Source organism: Lethenteron reissneri, chromosome 4, assembly GCF_015708825.2.
Source record: "Lethenteron reissneri isolate LAM-NWPU_2019-01 chromosome 4, ASM1570882v1, whole genome shotgun sequence".
Classification (NCBI taxonomy): domain Eukaryota; kingdom Metazoa; phylum Chordata; class Hyperoartia; order Petromyzontiformes; family Petromyzontidae; genus Lethenteron; species Lethenteron reissneri.
The window spans coordinates 10,135,864-10,161,705 of NC_083782.1; the positions used below are offsets into that span (position 1 = coordinate 10,135,864).

At 48.6% G+C, this 25,842-nt stretch overlaps 1 protein-coding gene across 3 annotated transcripts in view; it reads left to right on the forward strand.

Annotated features, from left to right (window-relative positions):
- Positions 1-25,842, forward strand: part of LOC133350435 (atrial natriuretic peptide receptor 2-like) — a 65,792-nt gene that overhangs the window by 27,719 nt on the left and 12,231 nt on the right. For all 3 annotated transcript variants that reach the window (XM_061564794.1, XM_061564785.1, XM_061564777.1), the window contains exons 7-17: positions 1,289-1,434; positions 6,726-6,798; positions 11,858-12,002; positions 15,558-15,644; positions 17,024-17,167; positions 18,415-18,536; positions 19,500-19,638; positions 21,421-21,469; positions 22,446-22,553; positions 23,671-23,790; positions 25,503-25,596. In XM_061564794.1, coding sequence (XP_061420778.1) covers positions 1,289-1,434; positions 6,726-6,798; positions 11,858-12,002; positions 15,558-15,644; positions 17,024-17,167; positions 18,415-18,536; positions 19,500-19,638; positions 21,421-21,469; positions 22,446-22,553; positions 23,671-23,790; positions 25,503-25,596 — 1,227 coding nt within the window. The remainder of the gene's footprint in view (positions 1-1,288; positions 1,435-6,725; positions 6,799-11,857; positions 12,003-15,557; positions 15,645-17,023; positions 17,168-18,414; positions 18,537-19,499; positions 19,639-21,420; positions 21,470-22,445; positions 22,554-23,670; positions 23,791-25,502; positions 25,597-25,842) is intronic.

Genomic DNA, 25,842 nt, shown 5'->3' on the forward strand with positions numbered 1-25,842 from the left:
GCAGCGCAGGAAAGGCAGAGGCCTGCGGATCACCACCGGGCCTCCCCGACGTCGTCCTCGGCGTGGTGAACTCACACAGTCGCGCCAGCACGATTTTCAAGGTCCCCATCTGCATCACCATCTGTCTCCATCGTAAGTTGGCATCCTCCGGCACAGACAGGTCCACCGACGCGGCGACACCTTGCTCACCCGGACCCGTACTCGTTCCAGAACGGATCTCCTCTTCCATCGCAGGCAGGTCCACTGTCTGAGGAAGGTCGTCGTCGTCGGATGATGTAGCAGGAATATTTTTTTTTTCTTCTTTCTCTCAGTTGTTTTGAGATGCCGTTTCACTTCTGACTCCAGTGTAATAAAAGGACTCAGACACTTCTTGCTGACTCCGTGTCCTTTATTTGGGGTTCGCGTTCTCCTTCCCACACGGCACTCCTCCTGAGACTCTCTCCCTGGCAGCCCCACATCTGCCTTCGCTCCCGTAGCCTTCCACGCTCCTGCAGCTCCGCTGCAGGCTCTTGGTACAGCCCTCTGGCTGCTCCCCCAGCAGCTCCATCTCTGCTCCCTGTTCCTCCGTGCGTGGCGATCTCGCCACTTCCCAATGTCAGCCCTTCGTGGCCTCTATGGCTATCTCGCCATTTCCTACCTCAATCCTCCACTCTCTCTTCCACCCCGCTGGCTGGCGCCGTCATGAGCCCCTCAGCCACCAGGCTGAGGCACGGCGACCACCCAACGTGTTCACCACCCTTCACTCCCCCGACTGACCCAGATAGCTTCCTGTCTCCCCGCTATAACTTCTCCCCCACGTCACCCTGACTCCTCCCTCTCGGATCGTCATATCCGCCCCGCCCATTTACGCCCGCATTACAAATGCTTTCAAGCTGTCAATTCGGGTTCAGTGATTCTGCACTTGCCCTAATACTATACCGCCTTCAACTTTTATGAACGACTGGGTGTTTAAGGATAGCGATTTGTCATATTAACTGGCTGTATAGCAAATAAAAAAATTACAATTAATTTACTATGCAAGTTCAAAATGTATGCGTTTTAATATATTTGTTTTATATCTAGGGCCCCTTTATAACAACATATGCTACTACAGGCCCCGCACTAGCTGAGTCCGGCACTGTCTACATTGCAGCAGCTATGGGCTCCAGTGGAGGCTGGAGAGCCTTGGCAGTGGAGGAGGTGCGGTGATGGACGTGTAGTGATGGAGGCATCAACGGCTTTGGCCGCCATGACGCCTTGACCTGAAACCTGACGATCACTTCGGTCTGTGTTATCCACTGCGCATCAGTTTGTGGAGACGCAACCTGCGATGCCGTCGAAAGCTGCTCCACCTGCCCCGCCGACTGTGGAGACTGTCCAATGGCCACCTCCATTAAGGTCGCCATCGGACTGCCGATCTCCCTCGTGGTGTTTACGTTCATCGTGACGATCGCGGTAAGGGGGGGGGAACACGCCGCAAGATTGCGCGTCAACACAAGTCCCCAACATATATCTTCTTCTTCTTATGAACTCTGGTTTCACGGCCTTCTAGTCTCTTGGCTGTTGTCTGGCAGAGCCGCACAAAACGAACCTGCGGGCATGGGCGGCCCTTGGTACTTCACATCTGCATACCGGTCAACAAGCCCTTATCAGTGCCCACTACCTTATTACAGACCAACTCAGACCTGATTGGTCACCCCGTGCCCTTATACATCTCAACGTTCATCCTACAAAGTCTCATCACAAGGGAGAAACACAAACACATACACAATTGTGTTTTTGCCCGTATTGAAAAGGCTGTACAAAGAAGTTGGGTTTTCAGATCCATACGGCGTGCAGCCGTTTCAATGCGGGAAAAATCATGTTTTGACTATTTGGTTGTGTTTCTCCCTTGTGATGAAATTTGTAGGATGAACTTTAAGATTTATAAGGGACACGGGGTGACCAATAAGGGCTGAACTGGTCTGTAATAGGTAGGCACTGATAAGGGGTTGACAGGTTTGCATATAAACACATTATTTAGTGATGTTGCTGCTGCTGCGTTGGCAATGTCGCACAAGCACTAATAACAAAATAACTTAGACACATTCGTCAATGTACACTGCGGGCTTTAAAATCAAATGTATATAACAGGTGGCTTTTCAGGAAATGGGTCCTTCTTCACAGCACACAGAGAGGCCAGGGAGGTAGGGGGCATTTAACAGTCGATACGTGAACGAAAGTTGTCCATATCAATTGTGAGAATGAATTCGAACGACAGTGAGCTCGCGTGCTCACATTTGTAAACAATTTTACACTTTGAGAACACATATGCATCAGCTCTCGCCGTTTGCCTCGCTGTAAAACACGATACCTCTCGTAAAGATAACCCAGTGTGAAGCAAAGTTAAGCCTTCAGTTTTGTTGCTATAAAAATACTTTAACGCACTTACAGGCCACTCGCCTCAGTGTCCCGCCCTGCTGGCTGAGGCGCGCCCTTCCCTGGCAGAGCCGCCAGGCAAGGCCGATGGTCTCAGTGCGGCCTACGGTGAGACCGAGGGCAAACGCAAATCTGGCTGTCCGCCTGATGAAGCTTGTTGTAATTACTGGCGAAACGTCGTACTCAGATTGTAAATGTTGGAGATTGGCTCTCCAACACACCAGTGTGCTGTACTAGTAATTGGCACGTTCTGTTTACGTGACAAACCTTACTAGTTGGCTGTGTCGGGTGGTGGCGGATTTAACGCCACATTTATATTTATGCGATCTAACCCAAAAGAAGCTATATTATGGACAAACGCATATCGTGGTACACGTTATGTAAACCATGTGTGCGTGTGCATGACTTGACCCTCTTAATTGCACGTATATATGTGTAGTGGCGTAACGCGCGCAGGGTTTGCAAACAGCAGTTGCATTCATGTACGGGGTTGCACAGAGTGAGGTCAGGTCAGGATAAGCAGGTGCAGGCGTGAGGCCTGGGAGACAGCAGACAGAGAGACGCCAGCAATTGGGGAAAGAGGCAGTGATTGGCTGGCTGCAAATGCAAACGCGGGGTAGGCGCCACGGAGTCGAGAGATAGAGGCGATGAGGGGGAGGACACGTCAGAGGTCGCAAACGGGTTTTGATTCCTTACCCGTACCCGGCCGCACCAGGGTCGCAAATGGGTACCCGTACCCGTACCCAGCCGGGTACGGGTACCCGTACTCTACCCGTACCCTACCCGAAATGAGTGAGAAACAGCTATTTACCAGTGACTCACGGCCTACCCGTACCTGGCCGCACCAGGGTCGCAAACGGCTACCCGTACCCGTACCCGGCCAGGTACGGGTAGCCGGGTATCGGGTAGGGTACGGGTATCGGGTACCCGATTGCGACCTCTGGGATTAATGAGGGCCACCTGAGGGCACTTAATGAGGAGGGGGATACAAGGGGAACGTGTGAGGCAGTGGGGTTGGGTTGGTGGGAGATGAAGCAGTGAAGAGATTCACGACGCCCTCCACACCTCGTCCTCCCCAGCGGTGCTGGCTGAACCCCCGCTGGGGCACGGGCGAGGTTGGAGGTGCGTGTGACCACAGGCTAGCAGTGGAGAGGCCAGCGGAATCTTGAGTCTGAGTTTGATAGGCTAGCGGGGTGAGAAGCTAGCGGAGTATACGGAGAGAGAGAGAGTCTGTGACAGGCGAGGAGAGCGGGGAGTAATAGACTAGCGGAGCGAGATAGAGAGAGAAAGCCCGAGGTAACAGGCTCGCAGAGGAAGAGAGGAAGAGTTCGCCACCGGAGGTGTTGAACGTGAGGAGCATCCGTGTGGGATGCTGCGAGTAAAGGGACACAGGAGAAAAATACGAAGTTGTCCGCGTGAATAAACACCACACTACACATTGTACTGCACGGTGAATCATTCACCGCAGAACAAGTAACGCGTTGTATACCCGATACCTCGTCGGTGGAATTAAACAACGTGGAAGTCAGAGAGACAGGTTGATAAAAGAGTTGCGTGAGCCAAAGGGATTGATACGAGTGAGCCAGTGATAATGTATTGTTATAGGCCCCCGTGGTGCATGAAGTGTGGGTCTCCAACTCGCCCACGCTTCCTCTCTGGCCTCTCTCTACTCGCTGTCAATGCAACTGAAGAAGAGCCATTGTCCGAAACGTCGCCCGTTATCAACGTCTTTCTTATTAAGGGAGCGGTGCTGTTGACGGATGTTAAGTGTTTTTTTTTGTTAGGCCGTGGGACGGAGTGATTGTGCCTGGTGTGTGCGTGAGAGACGAGTGTTTGAAAAGAGGAAATGTAAAATAAAGATCACTTTCGAATATAAACACAAACCAGGGGATGGGCAACACGAGCGGTGATTTAAGTGCAAAATGCTCCTGATCATGATTATGGAATGAAGAAAACAAAGTTGAAGATATACATTGTCAACATGTGCTGAGTAAGATGATTATTGATGCCGTTGCATTGGCAGCGGCACACAAATGTATTCGTCAAAAACAGTGACCTTCATAAAAAAAACCTGCCTTATATATTTTGTCTTCTATTTAAGATATTGTTGTTGACGAGTGTGTTGAGATTTTTTTGTGGTAAGATATCATCATTGTAGTCATTCATTACATCCTCGCAAGTTGACATGTTTTGAGTCCTATTTAATGAGTATTCTGTTGTTGTTTTGTGGAGTGTGAAAGATTTGTTTTATTATTCTGCTCCACTGCTCAGATTTAACGTTTGCCAGCTTTTTGAGTTCTCTGTTGGATTAGTATTTTTTTTAATATTATATATTGTTCCCTAGGTTTGGCAGTTCAGAGATAAACATTTCCAGCCATTTATGCCACGAACTCTTCCGCATCTACGAACTAATCCGCCCGGGCTAAATCTTTTTTATAAATTAGTTTTTATGTTTGAAAAACAACAGCTTATTAATTTTTCATTTGAGCATCTGTTAGCTGTCAGATTGCACATTTAAGGGTGAAGTTTTGTTCCATCAAAAGTAAACCTTGAGTTTGCTTCGTTAAGTAAATTATTCGAAAGATGGTAAAAGTTATTTGAATAATTTAGTTAATGTGATATCGATGCCATTCTATTGCAAAGGTGCTACATTTCACAACACCAGTATAGTCGGCCAGTAAAGGTGGGGATTTCACTGCATGGTTTTAACAAACTGAGTAATTTGCTCGTTTTGAAGAGAATAAAACAATATTAGTGATATGAAAGTGAGATAAACAAGAGACAGACAGAGAGACAGATATTTTCCACAATATAGGCTTTTTGGGTTAGATCACGTACATATAAATGTGTCGTTAAACTCGCCACCACTCGACACAGCTAATTAGTAAGGGTTGTCAGGTAAATAGAACATGCCAATTCGTTACTAGCACAGCACACCGATATGTTGGAGAGCAAATCCACATCATTCACAATCTGAGCGAAAGCTTACGTGTTAAACAGATAGTTAGTTGAGAGAATTGTAGGCAATAAGTTATAACGATGCATGAGATAAAATCTGGGTAAATACGAGGTGCTCATGAGAGCGCTGTAGATGGGAGATGCTGGTGAGTGAGACTGAGATGAGGGACCTGCAGCTTTAGAGGTGCACTGTTGGTGATCGCATATACAGATATGCGACATTACGGCACCATGTGACATTCAATCTGTACACGTGATATAGATAATGTGTACTGTGTATGTGAAGAACCCTGTATGATTTCTTGACATCGCTATGCCTCATCAGAATCAGAACACATTCCTGCGGAGGGAGCTGGTAGGAACGTTGGGTTGCTCGGTCAAATGGCCAGGGTCAACGGCGGCGTGGTGTATTCCGCAAATATGGCCGACTGTGAGGGCGGGCACAAGCCGGCGTGAGTAGGTTAAACGTTGAGTTTTATAAGGGCACCACGGGGTGACCAGCCCCTCCCCACCCAGCCCCACCCCTGCCACCCCCCACCCAGCCCCACCCTCCCACCCAGCCCCTCCCCACCCAGCCCAGCCCCTCCCCACCTCTCCCCACCCAGCCCCTCCCCACCCTCCCCACCCAGCCCCACCCTCCCCTCCCCCCCCACCCAGCCTCTCCCTCCCCACCCAGCCCCTCCCTGCACGACGGACGGACACAATAATCCCCTGTAGGCAGGTGTAACCAGGAGGTTCCTACCAGTAATATGTATCTACACTGGAGGAATTCGAAGAGCTATTAAGCTCTTTTTTCACAGATGTCCAGTAGGGGCGGCTCAGAACGTTACAACAAACAGCACAAAAAACAAGATAGGAGTTCAAAGGATAGGAAAGGTAAACAAATCACTGGAAAAAAATTCAAATAAAAACCAAACTACTTTTTTATCTTAGCAGGCGACGTTTCAAGGAGTTAAATAGTGAGAGTAGCACCTAAATTGGCTTTCTAAAATGGGGTTAAGTGCTCTGAAGAAGGGCTATTGCCCGAAACGTTGCCTATTTTTATATTTTAATTTAAAGCTTTCGTGACTGCAGGGATTCATATTCTTGGTTCAATCATCATCAGGTGATGATAATTGCTTGTGTTGCAGTCGAAACGTCGTGAGAATTTGTATTGTTAGAATTTTTTATTATTTTATTATTTCCCTTCGACGTGACTTTACCGAAAGAACCAAGAATATTATTTTTTCCTTTTAAGGCCACAGTGTTATCGATGAATGTGTCGGCGATGTGGGGGGGGTGATTTGTTAATTGTGCTTGTGCACCACTGCCGACGCAGCGGCAGCAGCATCACCAGATCACGATGTTTTATCTTTTTTTTACATTCGCAGTGGTTTCAGTACCATAAGCAGAAAATGTTTTGGGATGAGAGCTGGGTGGTCTGCCTGAAAGACCTCAAAATGGGTAAGTGCTCTCAGCTGTGTGAGCAACACGTGTTCTGTGCATAACAAACCTGCATCGGATGTATCGTGTGTGTCGTATGTTGAACTTCTTTCGCGCCGTACATCGCCAGTTGTGCTAATCGGAGGTGCGGGGGAAGGACAACAAACTAAACACAAGAAGGATGCAGCACCGTTCCTGCTCTCCGATGTCAGGTGTTCAGGTTGTACCTGGTCTACTGTTGCAGCACGATATCTGACGTTTCGATCCACATGCCTTGGAGTTGAAGGCACTGAATTGGTGGCTAGCTTCTTCGGGGGAACTGCATCAATCTACTTTCACTATTTATTAGCTGAACAAACAAACCGGCACGTGGAGTGGAACGTCGGACATCGTGCCAAACAACACGCGGTACGACCAGAAAACACTTTGGAGTGATATACAGCAAAGATAAAGATCCCCCATAAAGCCTAAACAGACTCTTGGGGAAAGTGCTGTTAGCGAGCACCCATGAATGACAACACGGCACACGAGGGGGTGGGTGGTTGGCCAGCACCACGCCCGGCCGCCTTTGTCTCGCCCGGTGTTGGTGTTTTTACACACTGCACCAGGAAGGCACTTAAGGCTGAGTCAACCTAGAAGAGCTCCAGCACCAAATCAGATATTCGTCACCAATGTTGGCTGTGAGTAGGAATCGAACTCCCTTCTCTGCTCACCGCTGCGCCACTGCTCCCCTATACAGCACCGTCACGAACACGATGTTAACTGTCCAGCTGGACCCTAAAGCTCATCTGATCATCTTCTTGGTTCTTTCGGTAAAGTCACGTAGAAGGGAAATAATAAAATAATACAAATAAAACATAATAAAAGACAATTCTCACGACGTTCTCGGCCACAACGCAAGCAGCCGTCCTCAGGTGAAGAACAGGTCTGTCGGAAAGACAGCGTCTGAATGAACACCACCAAGCTTGGCTTTTATTATGTTTTATTATTATTATTTCATTATTTCCATTCTACGTGACTTTACCGAAAGAACCAAGAAGATGCATCCCTGCAGTCAGGTTAGCTTTAAATAGAAGCTCCTCTGATCAGTCCACATATCACTCACTACTTTTGTCAGCCATGGCCAGGAGTCATACTCGGGTCACTGGTTCATCGTGCAGTGTGCTAACCACTGCGCCACTCATCCAACTCTCTCTCAGTGACGTGCCTCTGCTTTCAAATATTTGTAAAATATGTGATATATAACACGTGTTATATGGCTTTTCAACGATGACTTTTTGATGTTTATTGCTCCAACGTTCATTCTCGGAACCGTTTAATGTATTTGTATCTATCTTATATAAGCATAACATTTAACATTTGTATTTTGACACGTGCCACCTGCAAGCGTAGCAGATAATACTGACAACTTGGCGTGCGGTGGCCGTAGCATCAAGATTTCCCTTGCGACCTTTGTCAATACACCGATGCTGTATCACCCAAGAGGGCTGTTTAACCATATTTCACCATGCTGCTGAATTGGGATGGTGGAGGAGGGCGGGCGGGCGGAGGGGCATTTAGGACCAGTTCAGACATCATTCGCTACTGATATGAGCACATGGCTGGGAATCGATCGAGCCGGGAACAAATGGTTTATCGTGCCGCGTGCTCACCGCTCACTGCCGTTTGCTGCCACCTGAACTAACCGCTGAGAAACGTAGGTTGAAACACAAGACTTGCGAGAACAGAGACGATAAGAAACTTAGCTCGGGGATTAGAATTCCACAAAGTTCTGAGTCCTGTGACAACATCTGATGTTAGCCTCAAGGAAATACTGGAAGCCGAGAGTGTTTGGAGAGGATTGATCCTTTGCCAAAATGGAGAGAACTTTGATTGAGGTCGAGAAGTGGGCGATCGCTTAAGAATAAATCTGCGCACAATTAGTGTGATTGCGCACGGGCCATGGATGAACCTCTCCTGCCTCGCTGTTGCAATCGACCGTGGTCCTCTTTGTAGTAACACGGGACGCATTGTGCCCACGCTGGCACTATAAATTGGTTGCAGCAGGCTTCGAATCGAGACATTTTACGCATGTTTGCGTCGGGGGTTTTTTTTTTAAATGGGAAAACATGTTTCAAACACCATTCAGTAGCGTGGCCAAGTCTTACAAGTTGCTCGTTCGATTTGTTTTGGACCGCTGCAGCGTTGTGCTTGGCGTAGGGCACTCCCTACAAGTGTACGAGGTACGCCTTCGCCTTGACAATGTTTTACTGTACTGTATTATTGTACCCTATGTTCCTAAGTACTGTCCTTCAGGACATGTGGTAAACCCTAAACACTTCACACGTGTTGTTTTTTTTTGCACAACAATAACAACTGTCGTTCACCACTAAGCGGTGCTGACGTCACCACGACGCTTGTGCCAGGCTAGGTGCACTTTGAGGCCACGGTAAGTGTCGAGGGCTCGCTGGCAGGAGGTCACGGAACAGACCCGGGTGCCATAGGTTCACCGGCTGACGTGACATGCACCACCTGTGCTCCTTTCAGTGCCAACTCGCTGCATCATATCCGCCCGGCGCTCCGCTCGTCTTTTATGAGCGTTGCTCCTTCACTGTTGCTGGAAGGCGACTGCCGTCAATTGCCCAGTAGCATCGTTCACGAGCCAATCCTTTGCCAAATCATGACAGTGCTGGCACCAATCATTGGCAAGTCCAATCAGCTCCACATTCTCCAGTGCCATATCGGTCCATCTCTTCTCCTGCCCGTGATGCGTCCATCATTTAGCCCCCTCTATCCGGCAAAACAGAAGTTGCTTGGGCAATGCGGTGGCTGGGGTATGCGATCTATATGACCCAGCCAACGCAGCCTCGCCTGCCAGATGAGCTCACCGATGGGACTGTGTTTCCCGATGTTTGGCACACACCAACGGATGCATCATGAGGACAGGATCGGGCAAGATGGATGTGGCGTGCCAAAATAATTTCCGGAACAGATTTCTGGATTGTCCATGGCTAAGACGAGTCACTGGGTGTACCAGTTGGGTGTGCAGGCGGTACAACTGCATCACATGCATCGGGCCGGAGTTAGTCGGGCACTAGGCGGTAACGAGGAGGCGAGGGGATAAGCCGACATGGGGCAAGCGGACTTGCCAGCCCCGCCGGTGGAAGTGGCAGGCTGCCGACGTGTAAAGCAAGGCCGTAGCCATGGAGTCAACATTGGGGGGGACCAAATCTTCCAGGGGGTCTGGGGGTCCCCCCCCCCAGAAAAAAAAATCTAAATTTGAAAACGAATTTCCTGTCTAAAATATTTTAAAAAATCACTAACACATGGGATGGACTTTTTTTTTTATTTTTAACAATAATGTCTACTAGTGTATTGTATTACATTGCTCTGTTTTTTCTGTTTTACCTTTTCTTGTTTCATTGTATGTAATGGCAGAGGTTAGGGATTAATAAAGTACAACCATAACCACAATCATATAAACAGAAATCTATTTTATAGCAATATATTGGGAGGGAGAACATTTTGAGCATATTTGAATATTGGGGGGGGGATGTGTCCCCTCACAATATATATTATAATTACGGCCTTGGTGTAAAGCCTCTGACCGTGCAATGGTATTCCAGGCTGATGCTGCTGCGTTGTGCGGTTGTTGAGCGGGAGGCGTTTGTGGACCCCGTTTTTGTTGTGGTAGCGTTGTTTTGACGCGTGCGTGGTGTGTGTGGTGTGCGTGTGGTGTGTGTGGTGTGCGTGGTGTGCGTGTGGTGTGTGTGGTGTGCGTGGTGTGCGTGTGGTGTGTGTGGTGTGTGTGGTGCAGTGGCGTAGCCAGGATATTTTGCACCCGGGGACGAACTATAAAATTGTTGCCCCCCCCCCGCGCTTAATCACATACCAAAATGTAATTACATGACATGTAGGCTGTGTGTGGCGGGATATATCAACTTTTAGGTTGAGGTGTAGATTTGTGCAGTAGTTTCAGGCTGTCGCGCCCGCCGCAATAAGTTATAATGTCACGTTGTAAGCCTCATTTTGGCGCCCCTTTACCTTGGCGCCCGGGGACATATGTACCCCCCTGCCCCCCCCTAGCTACGCCTCTGGTGTGGTGTGCGTGGTGTGTGGTGACTCGGCCGAGTAGCTCCGTCGTAATAGAAGTAGACATTTTGAGGCCCCTTGCATTCATCTTATTGTTGTTGCATTGTTGGTTGTCATTATACAGAATTAATTGGGCTGGGGCTGCATAGGAGAAGATGAATACACTTCATAGTATTACACATTTGCTTGATTATCCCTATATATCTTTTTGTACATTTGGCTTAAACAAAAACAATGGAATTGTTTACAAGGGTCCAGCAACGAGCCTAACTTGATTGTTTCAGAAATGTCGGCAGGCTTTCTCCACGCACGCCAACAAGCAAAAACAGCAGCGGCTTACATTTTGAATGTCCCCGTAACGTGACAAGCGCAAAGCAGCAGACGGCACGTGGGGTATGGGGGGCCTTCGAGAGCGACCGAGCGAGGGAAGGAGAGACAATGAAGCAACTCGGGGGGGGGGGGGGGGGGGTCTCTGAAGGTGCGGGGGTTGAAGAGGGAAGTTTAAAGGAAAGACTTGAAAGCAGAGCGAGAGGGGGGCCAGGTGGAGTTGTCTGGGGAGAGAGATCCATCGGGAGGGTGTGGGCGGACTGGCTAAAGGGGCAGCTAACCATGGAACAAAGACGGCCACCGCATCGCGCGCTTTGTATGTACGTATGTTGAACTTCTTTCGCACCGTACGTATCCAACCGTGCTAATTGGAGGTGCGGGGGGAGGACAACAAACTAAACAAACAAAACACAGCGAACAAATGCGCTTCTACGGCCGCCTGGAATGCTCTTCCCTCCAATTTTAGGAAGCTACTGGGACTATGCACTTTGAAATGTGGATTAAAAACCCATTTCTCTCGAAATGCTTTTTGTGTTGAGTTTCTTTTCCTTCCCCCGCACCTCCGATTAGCACAGTTTGGTTAAGTTCTGTGCGAAATAAGTTCAACATACGCGGGGGTTGGAGGTATATCCTGCGCGGTGCAGCAATTGCGTTCATTTCGGTTTTGTTTTATGTCTCACAGGTCAGCTTCAAGGATTCGGAAATAGCGTGGTCAGCTTGCAAGAATCTCCGTGCGACATGAATTCTAGTCGCATGAGTGGCCTGAGCGGCTCCTCGACGACACCGAACCACGCGCCCAAGCAACACTTCACCAGCACAGTCATCATGCACGTAACGCCGCAGATGTTCGCACTGCCGAGTTCACATCGTCGGTGTCGGCTGTTCGCCGCCGGTCGGAGAGCGCGCGGAATAGCCACGAGGACGCAGCGCAACGCGACACATGCATGCCATCTCCTAAAAGCGTTGATGGAACGTCATCGCCAAGTTCTAAACTAAACTCTAAGACCCCCTGAGCCGCGAGCTCTTTTTCAGACGCGGCATGGCCACACGTGAAAGCTCGTTGAAGTTGCTCATCATTATCATAATCATCGTTACATGTGGGAATTTCTGGTGGTAGCCAAATCATCTCAAGGCAAGTTTCTCTAGAACCCTTGATGTTTGGAGAGAATCCTTCTTAATGCCCAAGGAGAGTAATCACTTTGGCGAGTAGCCGAAAGCCTGTGGATTTACATTGTAACCCTTGGTGGGTACTCCGATGTAAGACCGACATTGAAGGTGCATAGTTCGCTGGCCACAGTACCCAAGCAAGTTCACGACCTTCTTTCGCACCGTACCTAGCCAATCACGCTAATCGTCATCACCCTGCTGTACGAAGGCATTCTCGTGCTTTTCAATCATTGGCATTACTTGACCCCTGACCAGACCATACTTCACCACACTGGTCAGTGCGTGTTGGTGAAGAGATTGGCCGGGAGAGGGGGTGGAGGGGAGGGGTAGAGCTGGTTCAGAGATCACCCATGCCCGATGTCATGGGAATGAAACCTTGGTAGGACTCGGGTTGAGCTCAGGTTCCTAGTGCAGTGTCCTAACCACTGCACCATCGGTTCACCGCACATAACAGCATTGCGTGTATTTTTTTTTGCCTACCACCGCTTAAATAATAAGCAATCCACGGCTATGAATCTGACACCAGCTGATCCCCCAAGTATCCAATTACACGGTGATGCTGCTGCTGCTGCGTTGGCAGTGGTGCACAAGCGCATATAACAACAGAAGCTGACCGCATGCGTCACCAACGCCGTGGCCTTGAAAGTAAAAATTATAGAATTATAGAATAGGTGACGTATCAGGCGATAGCCCTTCTTAATCGCGGATTTCCCTCCCGAGTGTGACAAACGCGACGGTCAAATAGCCGTACGGGGGCTCTCCGGCTCTGCTCAAGATGACGGCGTCACAAAGGACCCTTTGTGGACCGAGCGCCGTGAGCACGTGCGCGGAGGCAGGAGGGGAATGCATTCGTGACCGCCTCAGCGATCGCATGGCGCCCGGTCAATAATAGGCAAACGTTCAACAAATCCCGAGTGTGGCTGACGGAAACATCAAACAAAGGCGCTTCGGCGAAAGCTCGTCTCTCCACTTTACGCGCTGCCTGGAATAAATATTTCCCCCGTAGCTTCCCGTAACCCGCACGCCGTGTCGCATGCGGCGCGTGCGATGTGACTGGCTTCGTTCGAATAACGTGGGCCCTTTGCGAGTGTTTGGCGCGGCACACTAAACAGGGGTCCGGCAAAAGCATTGGCGACGCTAGTGGAGACGCAACAGAGGCAGAGCACGACTGATAAAACATATATTGGACTTGATAGAGCGAATGTGGCACCAGAATGGATAGGTAATGACAGGGATAACAATAGTAATAGGTTTTTACCCTTTTATCTGGTACAAAAACTGACACCTTTATACAAGGCATCATGTTTGCAATAACCAGAACACAAGCAGTCAAAATGCAAACAAAAAGAAACAACTCTGATGATGATAATGATAAGCACTGTCCTTGAAGTTGATTGGTCCACACCCGAGACAGCTTTTCTTAGAGCCTAGTCTCCATTGGTGTTGGACCAGATGACGCCAAAAGGCGTACAACTCAAAAACAGCGCACTATCAGAGTATTGAGAGCTCGGGGTAAGCATTTACACTATGAGGATAACATCAGCAACACATGCGATGGTGATGATGGTGATGATGACAGCCACCAGAAGTGTATGCCCCCAGCGGCCTCCATAAAGGGGATGGACGGCAAGAGAGAGACAGAGAGCACGGGCCAAATGCAGAGCTCTCAGAGCTCACACTTTCGGCATGAGTCGTGGTCACTTGAGGCCTTTCTCACGGTTTCACAGGCACATCTCACCCGCTGACTGGAGCGATAGGATGTGGAGGCGGGGGGGGGCTGGGATGGAGTCCTTGAATGTTAAGCAGGGCACTTAGGTTTGGGAATCGCCAAATGCTTGAGGTTTCCTGAGCTTTGTGAAGGGTGCCGATTGGTAAATCTCACCCGAATTGTTGTGGGTTTCCTCTCCAACATAACGGTCTGCTGAAGTCGTAACTAATTGGCAGATTTAGTTTACATAAAAAAAACCTTACCAATTGGCTTTGTCGGGCGGTGGCGGATTTAATGACCCATTTATATTGACGCGATCTAACCCCAGCAAAAAAAAACCCTTTATCATGGATAACATTGGTTGCGAAAGCCTACCTCGTGTTAAATTCACCTGCAAATTGGAATGGCAGCAGCGGGTGCTGGGTAGAAGGTTTCATGTCGGTCTGTGTGTCAGCAAGATGCGTGTTTGTGCGCGAGTGTCCATCGGGGCGATGCGGTGGATCCAGCGACTCTAGGCAGTGCGCTCCACCTCGGAGCTTTTTGTCATTGCAGTTGGGACAATCAGGTGGTTCAACTCGTCGGGTGTCGATACTATGATACAGATTATCGTGGACCTTTGTTTTTCCTGGCTTGATTGTGGTCTAGGATGTGTAGACCTCAGGGACTCATTTCTTTGTTGTGATCACTTTTTGTTTTTGGTGCCATTTCTTAATTTGTTTATTCATTTAGGATTTTGCTTGGAAGTAGTTTGGGGTTTTCATTTGCTCGGTGTGTGTGTGTTGGACTTCTTTCGCACCATACATAGCCAACCGCGTATACAGGAATCGGTCCTCATATATATAAATAATGCACAGCGTTGTAGGATGCTGTTGGCATGAATGACACTAAATAAAATGTAAGTATTATATCATTGTATTACGATGTAAAGTCCACGATAATCGTATTGTCCATTCTGTAAATTCGTGTCTACCGCCTCTTCCAGTGCTGTGTCCTGGCTAAGCTCAGACTCGCCTCTGCAGTCAGAGTCAAGGTTATTTATTTTTGCTCAAATAAGCATTGAGATGATGCTCATCTCTTGATTATTGCCACGTAGAGCCAGTGGTGGAAGTTCCAAATTCCTATGCCGAGTTTTGTTGACCATGGTAAAGGGACTGTGGGCTGAAATTGCCTATCAGATACCTTGTGAAATGTGGCTTTCGTTGATGATGAAGAGGCATTTTATTCAGTGGGAAGTAATGCGGTCACCCACGCTCTCACATTAATAATAAAAAAATATATATTACATTAAAAAATTATGTAAACCATTGACAATGACACTGCACACAGAGAGGGCAGCACATTCAAATCACAGGAGGACTGGGAGCTCGTTTCTTCTGCCAAACGGATTAATGAGTCGAATGCGCGTAGCGTTCGTTTAATGTCGCAAAGCCGATTTACGTTCGCGAACTGGCATCGCGCTTGTCTTTTTTTTCTCTTCCCGCTTTGTTTGATTTTTTTTCGATTTCAGAAATGGACGGACGGTGGCTTTAAAGAAAATTGAAAAGAAAGCTTTTAATTTGACCAAGGTGATCAGAAGAGAAGTGAAACAAGTAAGGTAAGGCAGATAAAAGGACAGAAATCCCCCCCCCCCCGTGTAGCCTTAACAGACTTTTGGGGCGAGTGCTGTGAGCGAGCACCTATGAAGGATGGCACGGCACACGAGGGGTGGCGATATTTACACAGCAGGTAACTCATTTGAGGCTGGATCGACCTACACACACACCACGTGTTATTAAACAGAGTACATCTATTGCTTGCTCTGCAGCAAGGAACCGGCTTATCACATAATTTGATTGATGGTAGAGAAACCTTTCCTAAACCTGGCTTTCTCATGTAGTTTGGTTGGCCTGTATTTTTGCGATTTCTCTGTTGCCAGTAATGTTCGTGAACAATGTGTGTATGTCGAATACGGCGAATGGGTCTGCCATTTAATGACGTGCCCAGAGCGTCGCTTCTTATATTTTTAGCCTTTTGAGGCCAGAGTGTTATTGACGAATGTGTTGAGTGCGTTTTGTAATTTTTCAAGTCACTTTTATATCCCTTGTTTTAAATAGCAGAATTACTCGGGCATCATTCCACGACCGGGGTATTTCGTTTCTGTGTAAATATTTAGTAAAACGGTCCAATATATTTGTTCATAAGACCTGGTGAGAGGCAGTGTATATTTGTTCAAGTGTGGCAGCTGGAACTTGCTTTGCTGTGTCTGAAAGTGGTTTAATTCCTGGTGATATGATTCTAGTGTGCATGTGAGTGCATGCGACTTTAAATGAGAGTAGTAGAGAAAATAACTTTGCAGAAATAGAGAAATGACAATTGAAATAGAGATATTAACAGCAGAGAATGTTTGAACAGCGGGGTATAGAAAGCCTGCAAAGATAAATACAGGGCTCAAGATGAAAACGAATGAGCAAAACTATAGCCTTACACAAGTGTGTTACTGAAGGCAGACTCGAGACTAGTAAGATAATTTGTTTCAGAGGATTTGTCTAAAATATTATAGGAGCATGAAACCTGCTGATGGCCACCATTTTTGGTGATGGAGATCTTTGATTTTGGCGGCCATATTTGTTTTTTAGATGGCTAATCTATATTTATTTATTCGTAAGTGACCCGAGCAGATAACACGTGCCAAATCTGGTGCTCATATCCCCCATTTTAAAGATTATTCCTGTCATCTGCTTCACTGATGAAACGGATGAGAGAGGCAAATGAGAGCAGGTTGGGGTGCTTTTTTGGAAAACTTAATGAGCAAAAGCTACATGCCAATCTCGCACACCTGAGATGGATTCTCGGAACGTACTAAATATAATTGTTCATGCATGGGGGGGGGGGGGGGGCGGAGGGGGGGTTCCCTAATGCGTACCTGATGCGGAGGGACGACCCACCGCAAAACGCGGGCGAGCTGTCGCTCTTGCCGGCCGCGTGCTCCCCCAGGGAGCTCGAGTACGCGAACCTGTGCAAGTTCATCGGCGGGACGGTGGAGGTGCCCAACGTGGCCATTCTCACCGAGTACTGTCCCAAGGGAAGCCTCCAGGACGTGCTCCTCAACGACGACATCCCGCTCAACTGGGGATTCAGGTGCGGGGTTTGCGTTGTCCGGCGCTAATAACGATAAGTTGAACTTGTGACGCGCCGTCGCTGCACAGTGTTCGCTCGCTCTCGTAGACTAAGTATGTACAGTATGTATGCATGTTGAACTTCTTTCACACCGTACTTAGCCAACCGTGCGAATCGGAGGTGTGAAATTACTCGCCGACAAGTGGGAAGGCAGCTACGCGTTCAACCGGCACCGATACTCTCCCAAGCTCTGTGGTCCTCTACATATTAAGGTGTTCATCTTCTTGATTCTTTCGGTAAAGTCACGTAGAAGGGAAGTAATAAAATAATAAAAATAAAACATGAGAATTATTTTATTATGTTCTATTTTTATTATTTTATTATTTCCCTTCTACGTGACTTTACCGAAAGAACCAAGAAGATGAATCCCTGCAGTCACGAAAGCTTTAAATCGAAATATTAAGGTGTTATCAGTAAATGAATGTGTGTTTATTCATGTGGGAGGAACCCGGAGTACCCGGAGAAAACCCATACGTGCGAGGGGGAAACGCACTATCCCATACAAACGGAAGAGATGGAGTCCAAGTTCCCGCTGTACCGCCTTCTCCTCGCGAGCCGGGATGTGGCACCTCGACGCCCACGGGAAGGGAGTTGTGCAACATTTGTCCAATCCGCCAACCCTGGCTGCCTCCACAGTGGTGGATTACAGGCATGCACCATCACCGCCCTTCACGGTGTATAGACGAGACGGTGCGATGGCCCAGTAAATATTGGAACTTTGGGCCAACGCTGGTCCAACGGTTCCAACCACGCGCCAACGTTGCCCCAACGTTGCACGTTCACCCGTGGCGCAGTGTCACGCGATGCGATTCACGAATCCGTTGCTATTTTAAAATCATTGCGGCGCATGCTTTAAATGTCTGCCCTCGTGCTACCTGAAGAGTGGGTGTGGCAGAGTAGTGGGCGGGACAGGCCAGCGAATGAGTGAGCGGTAGGGCGCGGCCGATGGAGACGCTGCCTGCGCGCCACGTGTCCCCCCCGTTGAGCCTCCCAGAAATTGAGACGCGGTTGCTTTAGGAAGATTTGATCAGAACGTAATGGAACTTTTCATCATGGCTGTACAGGCAAAATGTAAAAATGTACGTTGTCCTTTCCCGTTGACTGTACCGTGCGAAATAACCTCAACGTACACGCGTAACATATCACAGCAGCATCCGAGTAACGGCACTGTCCATTTGTGTTGACGTGTGCCCCCCGCCTTCGAATAGGTTTTCATTTGCAACAGACATCGCGCGTGGTATGGCCTTCCTTCATAGCCACCGGCTCTTCCATGGGAGGCTTAAGTCAACTAACTGCGTTATCGATGACAGATGGGTGTGCAAAATAGCAGGTGAGAAAAAATGCCACCGACGCACATGCACGTCACGCAGTGCACCACTCAACACTTCCTACGTAGCACCGTCGATAATAGTGAAACATAATAAAGTCCACGTATGAAGCGCCGTTGTGCAAGGCACTCCAAGCGCTGTCCGTCGCCAAAATACAAAAGCCATTGCACGCATCGCTGTCCAAGAGGCATGGGAGCTAATGTCTGCGCACAAAGCTAAACCGCATGAGACAGCTGCCTGCCTCGTAGCACACACAGTATGCACACAGTACACGCAGCGCACACACACATCACACACACACCATGCACAAGCAGCACACACAGTACACGGACCGTACACACACAGCACACACAGCGCACAGGCAGCACACATGCAATGTTATTCCCACGCCCGACCGAATAGCCGCATTTAGAGTGAATTCAAACCACACCTCCCATTGGCATGGTTGGCTAGGTACGGTGCGAAAGAAGTTCAACATACATACTGACCAGCTTGGTGAAATATGGTCAAATAATCCCCACCAGCCACATGGATGGCATGAGGAGGCCCTCAGCCAGTGTGTTCCGACTGCATTTGAAGGGACGACCGATAAAATTGCAAAGGTGGATAATGATGGATGTGTGAGACCTTGAAGGTTGTCACCTCTGACCTACAAATAAAGCCAGGACATGTCCTCTGCAGAAGAAGAAAAAGAAGACCTCACAACCGCAGAAAAAGGATGAGAATGACATGCAAATGCATCGTCCTGAGTGGTGTGTTATTATCATTATTGTTAGACAACTGACGAAAACCAGGAATGTTGACGTCCCAGGAAGACTCGCAGATGTCCCAGGGCGGGCAGTCGTCCTCAACAAGAGGAGCATTTTGTGAAAACCAGGAGAGGTGACAACCCCAGCGAGGACCGGACTCCGTGTCGGCATGATGTGTTTGTGTTCTCATTTGCAACGTGGGCTTTGTGCGCACAGACTACGGGCTCGAGGAATACAGGAAGGACGACTTGGCAGAATACGCCACCACGCACAAGCCAAAGTCCTGGGTGTACTTGCCGCCTGAATGTATCATCAGCAAGAACACAGAGCCCGCTCCGACGACGGATGTGTACAGGTAAGTTTGTCGAGAGTAATAGTTATTGTTTATTATTGCACACTGAGTCTGCGCTCCTGTTCAGGAGCGTCTTGCCAAATTTCTGCGCAGTAGGGGGCGATGCTGCTGCTGCTGCGTGTGATTCCAATTGAACAATTTGCATTGTAATATTTCAGTATTGGGATGTTGTATTTGACGGGGTTTTATTTAAATCGATGAGAGGAACTCAGAGAACTTGAAGGAAACCCATGCAGAACAGGGGCAGGGCGTGCAAACTCCACACAGAGAGACATCCCAGTCGAGAGTCGAACCCAGGCCCTTCTTGCTCTGAGACACGATGTTACCCCAGCGCCACCCTGCCATCCGTTGTTCAGAATTATTGGAGACCTTTGTTTAGAAAGAGATCTCAACCATCACTTATTCGATTTAGTCCTCTGCCCATGGCAAGTCTTTGGCCTAAACTCCATCCATCCTGCAGGGCCTGAGCCTCCATCATTTGGCTGTCCGGCACTCTCCCGCACTCTACCGCCATTCCTTCCAATGCGTCAAGCGGGCATCTTTCCTCTTCTGTCCAGCTCTCACCACTGAGAATGTGCCCAGTCCACACATTTAGCCCTTTCCTGGATCGCTCAACCCATGACACACAGGCTGTGATTCTCACCTTTTGCTCTTAGGGCGACATTCGCGTATTTTGACATGTCGTTGACATAGCAGATTTTTTATATTTTCCACACGAAAAAGATAAATCCATGAATAAAAACCCCATGTCATAAAACATGCATATTTTATTTTGTCAAAATAATAATTATAATGCACACTGATAAGTGCACATTTGTCAAATGTTTATGCTTTAGGCTGGGGTAGAGCAGCTCCGCAGTGATTAGTGCACTCTGGTACGAACCTGGTGACCTGAGTTTCATTCCTAGTCATGGCTAACATCGGTGGCGAGTAATATCTGAACAGGTCCCACTCGGGCTAGGACCATTTGCTCCCCCACGCAGTTCCATAAACTGTCGTGATTCTGGGAGGCATTTTGATTGAGGAATTATTGAGGATCATTGTAGCGCCTCCAGCGGCTGCAGATGTCACGCGAACCAATTTGCATCTATAAAAATGGACTCAAGCCTCCCGTAAGTCACGTGACTTCTGCTTGGCCACGCCCACCAGACTCCCTCCCCTCTCCCCACCGCCCCTTGTGGAAACAGACGCCGCAGCGTCGCGACCCACGTGGTAGCCTCTTTACCCCCATCTCTCCTGACCCTCTTGCACTCGTTTCCCCATTCCTTTTCTTCTCGCTTCCCTTTCCCGCTGCTTTTTATCTTCTCCCGTGCACTGCGACCTTTGACTCCACTCCCCTCGCCGTGGCGTAGCCGCCGGTGCAAGAGTTGCTCGTACCAGGTTTGTGAAAGAGAAAATCATGGATTGTCTCTTGCGGGGCCTGGTGCACGTATCACGAGTCGATTTTTATTGGAACACACGACGAACCCACGGCCTACATTTGTAGACACAACTTTGAAGTATAAGAGTTACAGCGTCAATAATTAAGACAAATGTGGTACACATTCACCAATGCAATAGAATCTGGATATCAGCACACCCCTTGTTAAGCAACACCAGCTGTGCTTCGATTCAAAGTACTGCAGTGCAGATGAATCAGAAAGTTGCCTGTTGCCTTTTCCCCAAAAGTGCCATGTAAGCACGCATTGCTTATATCAGAACTGTGCTTATAAAACGTGCGATGATTATATCCATATTCAACTTGACTGTGTGATACGTTTCGTGCTTTGATTGTTCTGTTTGCAGCTACGGCGTCATTCTAGTTGAAATCGCGACGAGGCAAACTCCCACGCCGGTGAGTTCTTCATTAATGCACAGACGTTTTAAGTCCGAGTATAAACACGAATCTCACTGAATTTGTTAAAACTGAACGAGTCAGCTGGGGACAATGGCGCCCAGTTACTGGGCTTCCAATTCGCTTTTTTCATTCGCACGAGTGCCGTTTATTTGATTAAAAGTTACTTGTGATATTGTTAGGGCAGATCAAATTGTGCTGGCACTCGCAATTACAGAATGCTATTCGCAAACGGGATGAAAGTGGATCAACTACGTATACTTATTTTAAATTAATGCATTTTGGACGCAGTGAATATCAATTTGAAATGAAGTCACGTGTGATGGATTCTGTTCAATCGCACACGTACCGTCATACAACGATGTGCACACCACAACACACAATGCCAGTAGTGGCAGCCGTGTCAAGATAAACTATTCCACACGGGAAGACATGTAGATACTCTCGATGAATACAATGCTATTCGAACAAACTCAGTTATTTATCCTTCTTTTCGTATTGGAAGCCCAGTGACAGTTGGCCGCACTCACATATCAGAGTTAATAAAGCTACAGGGGACAGCCCTAAATGCCTTGCCCTAATGACACCCACTGGCTGAAGGACCTTCACAAGAGGGAGCTCTATGCAGTCTCTCTAAGCTGGTATTTTGGCTTAAAGTTCCACCCTACTCCCACGTCTTGGAAGACGTCCTGGAAGACGTGGGAGTGCGCACACTTTGCCCCACCACGCACGACCTACCGATCACCCGTTGGGGTTACCCACTTACTTTGCGGGGTGGACAGAGGGAGTGGCGGCGGTGGGAGGGGGGGTTTGAGAAACCCGCGCCGTTGTTTCGTGTCGGGAAATCGATAACCGACGGTCCTCTGGATTGCAAAATCCAGCGCGCTAAACCGTTACACCCACGGCACTCGGATAGTGCCAAGGAGAATAAAGCGACAATGCCATTTGAATTATCCACATTTTTTGTTTGTTGCAGACTGAAATTGACATTGCGACAGACGCATTGTCGTGGCAGCCATCCATCCCTGAACTGACCACAACCAAATCGGAGAACGATTGTCCGAGTCCAGCCCAGTACATTGAGGTATCTCTCTTGCTCTCTCTTGTTCTCTCTCTTGCTCTCTCTCTTGCGCTCTCTCTCTCTCTCGTTTAACACTTTTTGGCTACGTTGGCTTTTGTTGACGCGCAGTGGCATATCAGGCGAGCGTGCAGGCAGTGCAACTGCACCAGGGTCCATGGGCTGGGGGAGGGGCCCAGCCATTGGGCGACAGGCGGGCGGGCAGGGGGCCGTCCAATGCCTCTCGGAGGCCCCATGCCAACAGCGCTGCGCCACTGCTGATGGGTGATGGCCGCATTGTGATTAGTAACAAAATAGCGAGGCAGACTTAGACGTCTCCTTTCTATATCTCCATTTCTCTCTACATTCTGCCACTTGGTGGGTACCCGACAGTTGCTTGGTAGGTCGTGCGTGGTGGGATAAAGTGTGGGCACTCGCACGTCCTCCAAGACGTCTTGAGGAGCGTGGAAGGTGACGCCAACATAGCAGCCGAGAGGAACTGCATAGAGCTGCCCTCTTGTGAAGGGCCTTCAGCCAGTGAGTGTCATGAGGCCAGCCATTGCAGGGCTGCCCCTGTAGCCTAATTAACTCTGAACCGCAATTCGCGGTTCAGATTTTGATTTTAGACTTGATGTAATGAGGACCGGTGTTTTCTGCGGCACCGGTGTACCGCCGATACGTCCATTTATTTATAAATCCGTGCGTCGTACGATGGGTGTGCTTATTATTACAGCGGAGTTCTGAAAAAAGTAATTTTGCGGAATGCACTTCAACCCGATATGTGCCGTTTGTTCCACTGTACAACTGAGGCCACACCAGCGCTGTGCCGAGCCAGCTCCAGCACAGGTGCCACGTTGCTTTTCCACTGCAGGACCCGAAGCCGCGCTGCTGACGTCACACGCAGCGAACAAGTGGAGACGCTGTGCGCTCGCGGTGCCCTGACTCACGTGGCACACAAAAAACAATGATTATTGACCCGTCCCCTGGCCCTGCTTGGCCCGAGACAGAATCAGAAATCTTTTGACGCCAGCTTTTCAAAGCCACGGTGAATGGGCCGTTGTGTGTGTTGGCACGGGCCAAATGTGTCAGTGGAAAAGGGGTAATATTTACCTGGAATGTTTCATGTCTTTTCTCTCCAAACAAGCTGATACAAAAGTGCTGGACTCACAACCCTTTGCTCCGACCAACTTTTGAACAAATCAAAAAGTTCCTGCATAAAATGAATCCAAACAAATTCAGCCCAGTTGACATGATGATGAGCCTGGTAAGCAAGCATTCTCTGTCCCCCGCTCGACTGCACTTTACGCTCTCATTATACCAGGTTAGCCACATTCACAAATTGTTCAGAATACAGGGGAGCCCAAAAGTCAGAACACATTGAACCATTATATTTATTTGAACAATTAACACACGGTTATATCATTGATTTGAACAAATGTTCAAACTGTCTTTCATTAACATTAATGTCCGCATTAAGTTTGAAATTCAGGACTAATCTATTTAAAAACCAATGTATCGGTCGTGGAGTTGTTGTGAGCGGTCACCGTGCTGAGATTGCCAGCGGCCCCCCCTTGAGAAGCCGGATTCATTCACCACGAGCGGCTGATTCAAACCCAGGATTTCGCTGGTGCTGATCGGTGCCTCTTGGCTCCTGAGCCAGACGGGCACCTCGCTAACAATGCAGCAGAGAGTCAAATGCATCACGGCCCTCACTCCAACATCCAGTGACCAAGGGTAAAGCTAAACCTTACGACTGCCTCTGTCGACTCCACTCTGGGAATTAATGGTGAATGCAATCCACAGACGAAGACTTGATAAAAATTCCACAAGCTGTGGTGGGATATAGACTAAGATCGTGACTAATTTCACAAATAAATGCCGACTAAATCAACACCTGTGTGTACCCAGTGTGCATCATGCTGTGTCGCTCTTTGACGGCATCTTCTGGAATTTGCCGCAGCCTCTTGACCTGGGGCGACACCGCATGGCAGAGGGGCTGTCAGCCAGGCATTGAGTTCTCGCCTTTTGGGCAGTGTCCGTGTTGGTGGCAAGCCCTTCTTTGTCAGACATGATCATCGCAAGAGTGAATAATGTAAATCATTTAACCATGTATGTATGTTGAACTTCTAACGCACCGTACGTAGCCAACCGTGCTAATCAGAGATGCGGGGGAAGGACAGAAAACAAAAACTAAAATCCTCCACCACCTGACAGAGCCACTCAAATCAAGTTGTCACGTGGGCAAATATGCCAGTTGATTTGTTCTTGTTCAGCCAGCTGCCACAATGTAGAAATGCAATAAAAACGTTGACAATTTTGTTTCGCTGTGGCCTTTGAATCCGCCTCGCATGCCTCACTTGTGCGCAAACCCCCAAGAAATGCGGCACAGTACAAGCGGACGTGAAGAAGGCTCTTCGCTCACTAAGCCCAGAATCTTTGTGGAGGTCAAGCGCCCACGCGATTTGTGGGAGCCAGCATTCCTGTGCATCTTGGGTGCCATGGTGGCTATGAGATGTTAACTACCTCGCCTGGCATACAGGAGGGCGTGGGTTCGATCCCGACCCTGAAGCCTGTATGTTTGTTTGGAGTTTGCGCGTGGATTTTTCTCTGGGTCCTCTGGTTTTTCCCTCCACATTTAAAAAACATGCGTTGAGAGTATTTGGTTGCTGTACATTTCCGCATAATGGTAAACCACTTGGTTGGGCTATCACTTGTGGCCGGGTCGCGTCTGGATAAAGAGCTACGTAGCTCAGTGGGCCTTACCCGCGAAAATAAATCAGCTCATAGTTCATAACATAATAATCTTGGCCAAGCCTTGAAGCAGCACAGAGCATCTGATGTCTAGGACCACTGCCTTGGCAGCTTGTTACGTCCCTTGTTCGGACGCGCAGCAAGGTCTGCGGTACCGAACACCGCGACGGCAGTGAATGCATTCACGATTGAATCCCCTCCCCCCACCCCTTTGCTTCATTCCAGATGGAAAAGTACAGCAAGCACTTGGAGTCGGTCGTCGCTGAACGAACGCAAGACCTCGTGCTGGAAAAACAGAAGACGGATCGGCTGCTATACAGTAGGCCATCCGTACGAACGCGATCGAGCACAGCCCCTGTGTCAATCCACTGCTGGATGAGGACCTCCCCCACGCTGTGCGGGTCACGGGGGTTATTTGGTTATACTTCACCACCTTGGTCAATGCGGGTTGGTAAAGCAGCTCAAAATGCAGGGTGGCGGACCAGTTCACAAGTGATATGTGACGATAAAGGGTTAGTTGTTGGATACTCAGAGGCTGGTAATTTCTGTACTCTTTCTCCAGGAG